Genomic DNA, 12,728 nt, shown 5'->3' on the forward strand with positions numbered 1-12,728 from the left:
ACATAAAAGGCCTGGCCAGAGAACATATACCCATTCAACAAGATTCAGCAAAATTTGATACCTTACTAAAATGCAAGGCCAATGGCTATGCATAGTGATTCTAAATCACCAACAGAAATCACAAAATGTACACAGGAAATGCATAGGGTGATCAGAAGACTCACAGGCATTTATTAGAAATCTGACTCTGCTAAAAAAGACCATGCAATAAATTATTACCTGCTAATAATTTCCCCAGCCTGCAGATAAAAGAACCCATTACACCAATAATGCTAGCTTATATTTATTGTAAACCATCTGCCTTAATTTATATGCAGTACTTTATGAATGGCATCTCATTTCATGGTTTTAGGAGAGATGTTTTATAATCTCTTTAATAAAGATGAGGAAACTGAGGTCTATAAAGGTGAACTAATTTGCTCATAGTCACACAGTTGGTAAATTGCAGAGTGGGGAATTAAACTGTGGTGTGTCTGATATCAGACACACCCATATTTCTTCAAGTGAGGCCCCCTGCCCACTAAATCTCCTGGACTTCTCATTAAAATGAAGATCCCCCAGCCCCATCCTATGCCTCTGGTACAGGTTATCTAAAATCTGGTGTCCCAGCATTGCTACTACCTCCCAAGTACTGGGGAAATGCTCCTCAGAACCAAATCCTATTCAGTACAAACGAGCTCATCGAAGACTTGCAAAGGACAGGAACACTAGGAGAAGGTGACTGTGACGTGATTAAGAGATAAGCACAGTCAGACACAGCACTTAGACATTGAGAGGGCAAATCAAAGAGATCAGCAAAAATAGAATTTGGTTTCGATAGACAAAAATAAGAAAAAAATAGGAAGTTCTTCCTTAACAGACCATAAGCTTGACTTCCCTCCTTCATTACCATTCACTTCAACCTGGTCCTATTTTGGTGGAATATCAGATCCAAAGGACAAACCAAGCAAGTAAATAGGAATAATGTGTAACAAGAGAAGCCCAAACACTTGAGAGCTGGCAGCAGAATGAGTCTATGACTCAAAAGCAAGACTTAGTAAAAGGGGGCTGGGGCCTGCTTTTTTTGGGCTGATGTCTGAGCGGCCTGGAGAAGGCCTAATGAGTCAAATAGCCCAAGCATGCCCAAGCATTTAGCACATTGTAGCGGATCCAGGCATTGAGTGGGATTTGGATAACAAGGTCTCTGAGGTCTCCTATGTTTTGTGGGTTCTACTTTGAAATAATGAAACTCTTCTATAGCAGATCTTTAGGGTTCAGGTTGTCAGAATTTGGATAGCAGTTCTGCTCATGTTGTTTCTAATTTTAGAGAGGCTCCAGAATGAACCCAGTCAATTGGGACGAGTTGGAGAGTCCCATTGTGCATCTTCATGTCATCTTATTTTATGAACAGCAGGAGGAGAGGGGCTTTGGAAAGCAAACTAGAAGATGTGACCTTGAGTAGGGGCCTTCCTGGTGGCGCAGGCGGTTGAGCGCCACACTGTGAAGCTAAGCTGTCCACAGCCTCTGCAGCACTGGTTTGATCCCGGCCGGCCGGCGAGAATCCCACATGGCGAAGCAGACCTCTCCTGTCTCGCCCACTGCTCCCCTCAGCAGTGTATTTCGTCAGTCTGCCTGTTCTGCTACCCGCTCTGTCTCCGGTGAATCCTCTCACCCTCCCACACATCTGGCCTGTACCCTGGTTCTTGTATAAAAATAAATAAATCTTTTTTTAGAAAAAGATGTGATCTCGAGTATATAGACATGTTCTTCTTGGAATGTCAGTTCTATAGCTATTAACCAAGTAGAGAATATACCTTCTCTGGGGCATATGACCTTACTTAACAACTAAGCTACACACTAAAGTATTTTTGCTTTTGGTAATGTTCACTGTACATAATCTCTTAACACATCAATGGCAACCAGAACTAATGCCAGAGTTTTCAAAGCGTAAGCTGGCTTTTAGTGCTGAAAGGTCTGCAAACTTCAGATGTGACTTTCGTTTCTAAGTGTTATTTGATCTCTGGAAATAAGCTTTAAATTTTAGAAGGCTTTAGGTTATTATTTTATATTTAACTTTGTTTTGAAATAATGTCAAACTTACAGTAAAGTTGCAAGATTTAGTGCAAAAAAAAACCTTCCATATATTCTTGGACTATATTCATCAATTGTTAATATTTTGCTACCCTTGCTTTTTCCATATTTATCCATCTGCCTACACCCATACACACTCATCATCACCATCATCATCATCACTGCTTTTGCCCACTTGAGGCATCATGCCTCTCATCCCTAACTACTTTAGATGATCTCTCCTAGGAAAAAGGACAATCTCTTATAGGACCACAGTACAGTGATAAAGTTCAGAAAAACGAACAGTGATGCTATGTTTCTATCTACTATACAGTCTGTATTTGAATTTCACCAATTATCCCAATAATATCCTTTGCTTATTTGTGTTCCAAGATCCAGCCCAAGTCACACAATGCCTTTAGGATCCTTTAATCCAGGATAGTGCCTCACGCTTTTTTTTTTTGTCTTTCATGCCATTGTGTTGTGTTTTTTTAAAGCACAAATTAGCTGTTTTGTAGACTGACTCTTAATGTGGATTTATTTACCATTTCTTTATGATAAATTTCTTTTTTTAATTTTACATACTTTTTACATCATTTTTCATTTTTGTACAATGTATGCATTTTCATCTTGGTTATAGTACCCGTAAAATTCCCACCATCCTTGTTTTGATCCTACTCCCTTCTCCCCCCCCATACCGTGTCTCTGGATTATAGCTGCCTGTTGATTTTGATTTTTACATTATTACAATTAGTCTTTTTCCTGATCCCTTATTTGGGTCTTCTAAATTCCTGCTATAACTGAGCACAAAAATCTACAAAGAGCTGACGAGACTCAACAAAAACAAAGTAAATAATCCAGTCAAGAAATGGACAGAAGAGATAAAAAGAAACTTCTCCAAAGAGGAAATGCGAATGGCCAACAGGCATATGAAAAAATGTTCAACATCACTTGTTATTAGGGAATTGCAAATCAAAACTACAATGAGATATCATCTTACACGTTATTAATGAGATACCATCTTACCTTATTTGAATGCAGATGTCAGTGTTTAGTTTCTCCTGCCATTTCTGCATGAATATATTGGCGCTTCTTATAAATATCACTGATTAATAAGATTGCAGCTGTGCATTGATTTTTAAAAAGGCTGGATATAAATTTGCATGAGGAAGAAATTTCCAGTTAGCCATGTAAATCAGAATTTTCTTGATACTGTACAACCTAAATAACAGACAAAAGGTAATTGGACTCTTCAGGCTGATTTATGATGACAGTGAGACACACTGGACAGACTTGGGTTCATCAGACGAGGCTCATTGTATAATGCCTTTGCATACGTTGTATATGTTGGGCTTTTGTGCAAGATATTGATAAAGGCAAGATTACCCTTGCTTTGGTCATCTGAAAGCCACAGCTACCTCCCGCTCCAGATGCTACCCACTGTACAATCCCTTTTGCTCTGATAACCCCGTGACCAGGGACTACACATATACTCATTTTCCTATGGAACACTGGTTCTGATCATTAGTTGCTCTAAATTCCACAAAATCTGAGATTTCTTTCTTTTTAAATTTTTTTATTGAAATAACATTGGCTTATAAGATTACGCAGGTTGCAGGTGTACAGCCTTCCAAGTCAACACCTGCAAATACCACATAAGGTTCACCATCAAAAGTCTAGTTTCCATCCTTCACCGTACAACTAACCCCTTTAACCTGACTTACCCACTCCTCCCACTTCTCTTCACATAATAACTATTTCTTTCTTTCCTTTTTAAAATTCACTTCTACTTATGTTAAAATGTACCAATACAAGCACTTTAGGAATAAACCATGCCCTATGAAATTACCTGCTTAGCCACTGACTCACACAAATGAGCAACCTAAGGACAGTCTTACCTTGGAACTGTCTAGTCCAGACTTCCGACTCCACAAACGATGATACCAAGATCCAGAGTGTCTTCCAAAGGACAGATGCTAATGATAGATGCAATCTAGTTCTGCCTGTGCTAGAGGCTGAGGTGCGTTTTTGAGGGTAGAGGTGCTTTCTTGGGAAATGCTCAAATCACCTTCCCCTTCCCCTTGGTAAGGGGGTTGCTGGCAGCTGAAACAGGCCTTGAGCAGGGTCCTTCAATCTGCTTTACTCATCTCAAATCCAGCCACAGAGTTGAACCTAGCGAGGTCTTCGGGCAACTCTAGATTTCATAGCAAATTTTGTGATAGAAGACAGTCCTAATGGAAACAGGACAGAAGAGAGGCAGCTGCCCTAGAAAGCTGTTTTTATTTTCATTAGGAAAATGCAGTCTCAATCCCAAAAGAAATCTTCAAGCTCAACCAACGTGCCTATAAATTGGAGACCACTTACAACTCATTCCATGCCAACGAACCAGTGTGGATCTCACATCCACACGTGGGAGACAGTACAGAAGCTATTGGGTGGGTGAAAGGGAGAGGTATGGAGAATTTCTAGGACATGGCCCCCACCCAGAAGTCTACAACAATCCTAGAGCGATGAAACACGCAGCTATGAAAAACAATGACAATATAAGGTAATGTTTCATGGCATGCTTAGATGACTAAAAGAGAAGAACGAACCATGGAACATTGAAGAAGAAAAGCTGTAGGCCATGTAGTTAAACGTTGGGGTTCATAAATCAAATGACCTGGATAAAAATCAGCTTCTCCACGTCCTAGCCCTGTGGCAAGTGACTTAAACTTTCTAAGGCGGGAGCAGCTCTGGTATTATGGGTGTTCCCAAGTGCTGGTATTACATCCCAGTCTGAGCGTCAACCATCATTTCCAGGATGGAGAGGACCAGGGCAGAAGACCAGGGGTAGGCTTCGCGGCAGGAAGAAAAAATAAAATGAATTCATTTATGTAAATAATCCTTGCGAAAAGCTCCACAAACGACTTTTGTCACTTCGTTGGCATCTACCAAACACCGGCGGGAGGCTGCCGCCCTGAAACCCGATGCCACCCAAACGTCCGCACTCCTCGGCGCCGCCCCCAGATCCCAGCGCCTGTCCCCAGGGGGCGCTGCCGCCCAGCAGCCGCCGCCCGGCCCGGCGCGCCCCCGCCTCCCGGCCCTCGCGGACGCGCCGCCCAGGTGAGGAGGCTGCGGCCTGCGCCCCGGCGGGGGCGGGCTCCTGGCCGGCGGGCGGGCGGGCGGAGAGGGGCGTGCGGGGCGGCGGGGGGCGGAGCGGGAGGGGCGGGGTCTGGGCGGGGCGGGGCGGGGCGGGGCGGGCGGCGGGGCCGGGCCCAGCCAGAGGCGGGACCTGCTGCCGCCGTCTCGGTCTCGGAGTCCCGTCCTCACCGCGCCGGGCAGCCGCCGGGAGAAGCGGAAACTGCTGGGTGCGCCGCGCCGGCCGAGAGCGCACCGAAGAGCAGCGGGGCGGCCTCCGTGCGGCCCAGCCCCGTGGAGCGGCGCGCGGCACCCCTGCCCCGCCGCCTCTTCTCCCCCAGCCCCTTCCCCCGCGCCCGGCGCCGCGGCCCCGCCCCGGCCCCGCCCGAGCTCGCTGCGCGACCCCGGCCCCCGCGCGCGCCTACCTGAGCCTGTCGGCGTCCACCTGAGCCCGCGCGCCGGCGCCATGGCGGAGCAGGAGAGCCTGGAGTTCGGCAAGGCGGACTTCGTGCTGATGGACACCGTTTCCATGCCCGAGTTCATGGCCAACCTCCGACTCAGGTGAGGGCGGAGCGACTGTGCGTCGCGGTGCGGGGCTGCGCTTTCCCGAGAGGGGGCGCCCCTGCGGGGCGGCGGGAGTAGGGGTGTCAGGGGCGCCCCGAGCTGCAGGGATGGAGCGCAGCGGTGTTGGGTTATCCCGGGGTCCGCTGAGCTCAGTGGTTGCGCCTTCCCGGGAGGGGACGCCCCGGGGCGCGGCTGCTTGCAAGTGAGGGGCGTGTCGAGCTCCAGAGTCGCGTCTTCCTTAGGGGGGCTGTTCCTGGGTGCTGTCAGGACGGTGGGTGTAAGGGTTGAGCCGCGCTGGAGGCAGCGCTTGGGGCAGCTCAGGCTGGTGCGCTGCCCCAGGTGAGTGATGTGGGCGAGCCGGATGACCTAATGGAAACACAAGTGAAGGGAAATAAAAACTTCAGGGAGACCCGTGGAGGCCCGGAAAGCCCAGGGAAGGCTGGAGGCTTGTTTTGGAGAGAGGCTTGGGGCTCATCCCGGCTTCACACTTGCTTCTTTTCTTTTTCTTTCTCTCTCTTTTTTCCTGGCGTGGTTCCATCATGTCATTCAGGATGCCATGGAGTGATCTCTGAGCTGTCTGTTCCGGGACGCTGGCTTTTTTTTTTTTTTTAGTTACTCTCAAAACGTAATTAGACACGTTTCCAGACATCGAAGAGACTGCACTGCTTGCCAGTGCCAAGATAAACTGTCTGAATTTGACAAGGCACTCATGGTTTCAATTTTTTCAAGGAGTTATGGATGGAGCCCTTGTATCCCTGAAAATGTAGTCGCCACTCAAATCCCCAAAATGGGCTTAAAGACAGATTTGTTTTAGAGAGTTTTCTCTATGTGACTCTTCACTTTTGACAGAATAATATATAAGCAGAGCTTTAAAGTACTTTCATTAAAAAAAATTACAGTAAATGGAGTTTCAAAATAACTGAGTTTGGATGTGTGTGTGTGTGTGTGTGCGTGCGCGCGGATGCACACACATATATGCACACACATGTGTCCTGGAAGTTTTCACCTCATTTCTTGTAAGGTTTATAGCTAAATATCACTCCATAGCTTATAAAGTGAAAATCATTTCTTTTGGGCACTTAACACATTCTCAGTATTAACCTTTAAAATTGCAAGCCCGTAGACATATTCATCTGCCCTTGGGCCAACCTCATTATGTTCTAGAGCACAGGGCAGAAGCAAAGACCTGAATTTCACACCTACCTACTGCAAATTGACCTTTTGCTAGCCAATGTGTGGGAGGTTCATAATTTGTAGAATAATAAGTCTCCAAGATTTTTCTATCCTGTTTTGCTTTCGCTTATCTTTGGTCACAAAGTCTCTATGTGTGAAATTGTTAAAGTGAGCCTAACTTAACTCCTATGTGCAGAGAGAGAACTTTGCAATTTAATTCTGCATTGTGCAGGGTACACTAGGAAGTAAGGTGACAGGGTCCAAAGAGCTATAAGATATGTACCTTACTTCTCAAAGAGCCGTGTCAATGAAGATAGGGAGTAAAGTTATCTATTTCTAGTGACTTAAATAGTAGGTCAGGAAAACTACAAAGAGTTAGAGAACTCAGGTGATTCTTTGCCAAGTAATTATACAGACTAATTGTTCTGAAAGTTCCAAGGTGGGAGAGATGCCTTAGGCTAGCTCAGAAAAATCTTAATAGAGGGTAGAAGTTGCAGAGGATGGGTAGGATTACCAACTCTCATTTGCATGACCCTTGGTTAATGCCCAGGTTTCCAGGTCTACCTTTACACCCAATCACAAAGTCAGTTAAGGTTCTGGCGTTCAGATTTGCACATGTATTTGTGTGTATGTATTGCTGTGTATCTCATCTCTGTACTTAATGACTGAGAATTGGCTGCAATTCTCATTGTGTACAGGTTCAGTAACTCTTCATGATTTACTTTTATATTGATATATATAACTCTTCATGATTCACAATATATTCTCGGTGTCTGTAAACACAGTCCCTGCAAACAGTAGCAGCAGCCTCCTCTCCAGCTGTCAAGTCTCACCTGGGAGAAAGCAGTTCTCTCTGAGAAAATTTCCTATCACTCGGAACTCCTTGAGACTATTTTAGTGTTTCGCAGTATGAGCTCTGGGTTCATGCTGTGGTGACCTTTGGACATGTATTTCACTTTGGGGAAGGTATCTGGAAACCCACTGCAGATCCAGGTGCTGTTCTGTGATACTGCAGTGTTTTCACTCCCAGAACATAGGTGGTTAGGCCAGGCTGGTTGTGTGTAGGGGAAGTTGAGTGTATTCCGTCTCCAAGTGGATGTATGTGCCTGTGAGTCCCATCATTCCTGCCTTTCTCCAGCTGTGGCTCCTTCTTGCCCTCCTGTCCTATCCCATGCTTTCCACCTGGCTCTTTTGCAAGATTCCCTTCATTTATGGTTTCTAATGCACAATTAGACTCTTCAGACTGCACCTGTTCGGGGTCAGTATCATCCAAATCTGATTTTAATTTTCTCAACAGTAGCACCTAACATAATGCTGGTCATGTAGTGAATTCCTTGTGAAAGTAGGGTTTTGTTTTTTTTTTTTTTTGTAGAGAGACAAAAGGCAAGGTCTCAGTTTTTTTTTTTTTTTGAAGCTTTTGTGACATTGCCTGTTTAGAATTATTTTCATATTACTATTCTGGCCGTCTTTCTCCTTTAAGAGCCAAAGCTTGAATTTTTTTTTAGACATCTGCTATAATTGATGTCCAACCACTTACTGTTTAATTGCTGTAGGTGTGTGTGTGCATGCGGGTCTGGATGAGACTACATTAAAGGGGTGATGTGGATTAGTGTGTGTATTAGAGGAGGTGTTTCAATTTGTATTTCTTGTCCTTCTTATAGTTACTGCTAGTATCTTGAGGGCTGCGCCTATCCCTACTCAGAGTGTCTTGCTGGGGAAGATTTGTTCTAGTTATTTGTTGTTGTTGTTGTTTTTCCTTTTTGGTGGGGGCGGAGGTGCTGGTGGTTTTGGTGGTGGTGGTAAGGTCCTCGCTCATTTGCAAGGGTCTGTGCCCAGACTAAGATTCCTGCACAGGCACCTCCTGCCTTCATGGTTTGGCCTGGTTCCTGCCAACAGCCCTAATGACCACTTGCAACCCCAACCACAGCATCCCTGCCACATTCCTCTTTCTTCGTTGCCACTTCCTTTTTGGACCTTGGAGCTCTTTGGTTCCTTTTTTCCTTGCTTGGGCCGCTTTTGTACGTAAGTTCTTCCAGCATTGACGCTTGCCTTGTACCCCCATGCTGGTTGAGAGCCCACCAGGGTGCGCTGCATGGAACAGCTGTTCCTCATGCTGCTTCTTACCTAGCCATCAGAGTAAAATGAAGAATGCAGGCCACTGCTTGGGAGTGGATTCAAGCCGAGGACAGCATCTCTGAGAGATGTGCTTTCCATTTCACAGGACAGTGAAATGTACCTTAGGCTTCGAGGGGTTGTTTCCTAACTTTGTTGGTGGTGGTTTCTATTTGGAGAACAGTGCATCTGCTCAGCCTTTTATCTTGTCTACTTGGAAGTTTAATTTTTCCTCTTATTGGCTTTTCTATAAAGACAGTCATTTGTAGCATTGTGTTTGCCAAAGTTATGTGCAACTTCTCACTTTTACCTAACAATGTCTTTTGTATTTTTGCTTAACAGGGTTTTCAAGCACGGCACTATTGACATTTGGAACTAGATAATACTGGGTTGTCAGAAAAGCATTTTTACATAGAAAAAAATATGTCATGACTTTTCAAAAAATCCCGTACCTTGTGGAGGTTTCTTGTGCTTTTTGGGATGCTTAGGAGCATCCCTGGCCTCTACCCAGCAGATGTCAGCAGTACTGTTCTCCTTCCATTTATGACAACGTGTTTCCAAAATCTTGCCAGATGTCCCGTGGGGAAGAGGGCAGAATTATCCCCTGTTGAAAATCACTACCCTTGGCTGTTCTCACTGCCTAGAATATCTTCTTCCTACCCTCCTTTCTGCCCTCGTTCTCTGCCTATTGCTCTCTTTCTCATCCTTTGAGGCCAGTTCTGAGAAGTCTTTCCCAATCCAGTTCTCCAAGGAAAGATTAATTATACTCCCCAGTACTCCCAGAATACCTGGATGCTTGGTCATAACTGTCAGGAAGTTTGTCCTATTATCTGCCTACCTGCTCGCCCAACAAATTGTGACATCCTCAAAGTACGCAGAAGTGGACCCAGGTCTTGTGATCCTTTGAAAGTCATTACAATTGGGGTAGGGGAATCACCTTTAAGAAGAAGAATGTAAGTTAGGAATGCAAGATTAGATACAGGGCTTCGGAAGGGAATAGTGCAGGTGAGCAGCTGCAAAGCAAACCCCACTTCTGATCCTTTCGGATTTCTGTCGCGCTACAGAACTTGGCACCTCTGTTCAGCACATCTTAAATTGAACTAACAGTCAAATGTTGGCTGATTGTCATTCATAAAGTGAAATTCTTAAAGTTAAAAAAGCAATTCAGTCTTCACAAAATGTTGTAGTTATTTTAACACAGCTGTGTAGAAGGGGTGGGAGGCGTGAGTTGTAGAGTTAGCAGAAAAGCAGTGAATAGGCACACACATACCCTCACCACACAACCCCTGTACTTTTTCTCTGTGGCTGTTTGGTCATTTGGAAAATTTGATGGGACAAAGGTTCCCTCTTGCTTGCCAGGGGAAAAAACCTTAGATACCCTGGGTGGTCTTTAAGCAAGTGTAAATCAGCGATTGGTCCAGAGCTCTAGTTAGAAGGCGCTCTCGTTAGATTTATAGGAGAGGTGAATGGCACACTAAATCTTTTTGGCTTCCCTGTGAAATTCTTTGGCAACCACTTTTAGAGGCCTTTGGGAAAGGACAGTTTGCTCTATGCCTGTTTTGCACATTGGCTTCGTATTGGGACAAAAATGAGAACTTGGGTTTTGGAGCTGCCATTTGGAGTGAATCACTCGCCGTCTTGTTTCCTTTCCTCCGCGGTGACAGATTTCCATGACTATTTTTATGCAAGGTCATTTGCTGACCCTGGAGACTTCTGCTGAATTTAGCTTCCAAATAGAGCCAGATGTGGTGTACTCAAGCACTTAGGAGCTGCTACTGGTTTGTTTCATTGCAGGTTCTGAAGGGGTATATTTCTACATTAAAGAGATGAGATTTGGCTTTTAGCTTAGCTTTTACAAAAATGGTGACTTTAGTGCCGATGAAAATGTGTTTCATCATCTGTGTGTGAGTTGTCCGTCCTGTGAGTTATCCTCATGTGGAGAACGGTTAACCAACTTTCTTACATCTGAGCCAGTTCAGCAAAATGGGCCCTATCTCAAGGATTGGCTCCATTTTATGACTCTCCAGGTTCCATTGCTGGAGATTGACAGTCATTGTGTCATTGCCTAACCCATGTTGGGTTGAACTACTGGGAAATCCTGCCAATGGTGATTCCAGACCCACTGGGGAGATTACCTATGATGAGTCTTGCTGACATGGCCTATAAAAATGGCAGTTATTTTCATAATGGGTTCAGAGGGTTAACAGCATTTTAAAATAAACATAGCACGTCTGTTAAATGCCTTGGTTGAAATGATAGTTTTATTTCCTATGGGAATCAGGTTCCTTTCAGTTAAACTGCTGTATAATTACTGGTTAGGTAGCTTAATTAAATAGTGTTTCCCAAACTTTAGTTTTTGGCATATATGGATAGAAGAGAGGGAGAGAAGCTTGCAACAGGGAGTAGTGGAAAGAGCATAAGGTTTGAGACCTGACAGATCATTCAAATCCTGGCTTCACTTCTACTCTTTTAGCATTATGACTTAGGGTGTGTCAGTTTCCCTAGACCTCAGTTTCCTTACATGTAGAATGATCACCTTTCAGGGTTATTAGTATAAAATCATAGCATGTGTAAAAAGTGCTTGGTCAGGATATCATTCTCACTCAACTAATGTTAACTGTTTTCTTGAATTTTTCCCAAATGGCCTTGTGTCCCTGCCCTGCACCTCTAACTGCTGAAGAGCTAGCTAATTTCTCCTCTTCTCTCACTGACCCAAGTTTGTTTGCTTTGATTTTGTTTGTGGGTCGAGGACAAAAATGTTCTAGAAGGCACCAGGGTTACCAAGTGGAGAGAGATCGCACCTTCATCCTTCTCTGTCACTGCTACCTAGGGGGCCTTAAATGAGTTACTTAGCTTCCTTGAACTAGGGTTTCTTCAGCTGTAAAGAGGACGTGTTATTGTGAAGATTAAGTTATAGCACCTGTGAAACACCCGCCATGGTGTCTGTGGCTGAATAGCTGCTCAACAGGAGCTTTCTGTTCCTCTCCTCTCAGTCCCCTGGCCTGTGGATCAAGTGCTGCTCCTGTTCAGATTCTCTTCATAACTATCACCCTAAACATAGTCATAACCCCCCCCCCAGGGATACTGCACTTTACTCTGTTTTAAACGTTTTGGAAAAGGGGATTTACTACTCATGAAAAACTCCGTACATACTTTTTTTTTCTATTTTTTTAGTTTATATATTTTTTACATCATTTTTCATTTTTGCACAATGTATGCATTTTCATCTTGGTTATAGTCCCCATACAATTCCCACCTCCCCCTTGTTTTGATTCTACTCCCTTCTCTCCTCGCTGTAGTGTGTCCCTGGTTTATAGTTGCTTGTTGATTTTGATTTTTACTTTATTATAATTAGTCTTTTTCCTGGTCCCTTATTTAGGTTTTCTAAATTCCTGCTATGAGTGAGACCATCTGGTATTTTTCTTTTTCTTTCTGGCTTATTTAACTGAGCATGATCCCTTCCAGCTCCATCTATGTTGCTGCAAATGGCATGAGTTTATCTTTTTTGATTGCTGAGTAATATTCCACTGTGTATATGTACCACATCTTTTGTCCTGCCTGTCACTGCCTCTGCTTCCATGAAGTGGGGACACTGGACATCACCAGGAACTACTGGGGTAATGAACTTTATAAGACCTTTTGGTTTTTATTTTTTTATCTGTAACTCATTTCTCTAACTATATATAGACCTTAAGTATTTTTAATATGCC

General features: G+C 44.3%; 1 protein-coding gene across 1 annotated transcript in view; it reads left to right on the top strand.

Annotated features, from left to right (window-relative positions):
* Nucleotides 1-5,635: 5,635 nt before the first annotated feature.
* Nucleotides 5,636-12,728, top strand: part of MYO1D (myosin ID) — a gene marked incomplete at both ends in the record, with an annotated part of 325,320 nt that continues 318,227 nt past the window's right edge. The window contains one exon of the mRNA XM_084238296.1: nt 5,636-5,730. Coding sequence (XP_084094422.1) covers nt 5,636-5,730 — 95 coding nt within the window. The remainder of the gene's footprint in view (nt 5,731-12,728) is intronic.

Source organism: Talpa europaea, assembly GCF_964194135.1.
Source record: "Talpa europaea genome assembly, chromosome: 7".
Classification (NCBI taxonomy): Eukaryota; Metazoa; Chordata; class Mammalia; order Eulipotyphla; family Talpidae; genus Talpa; species Talpa europaea.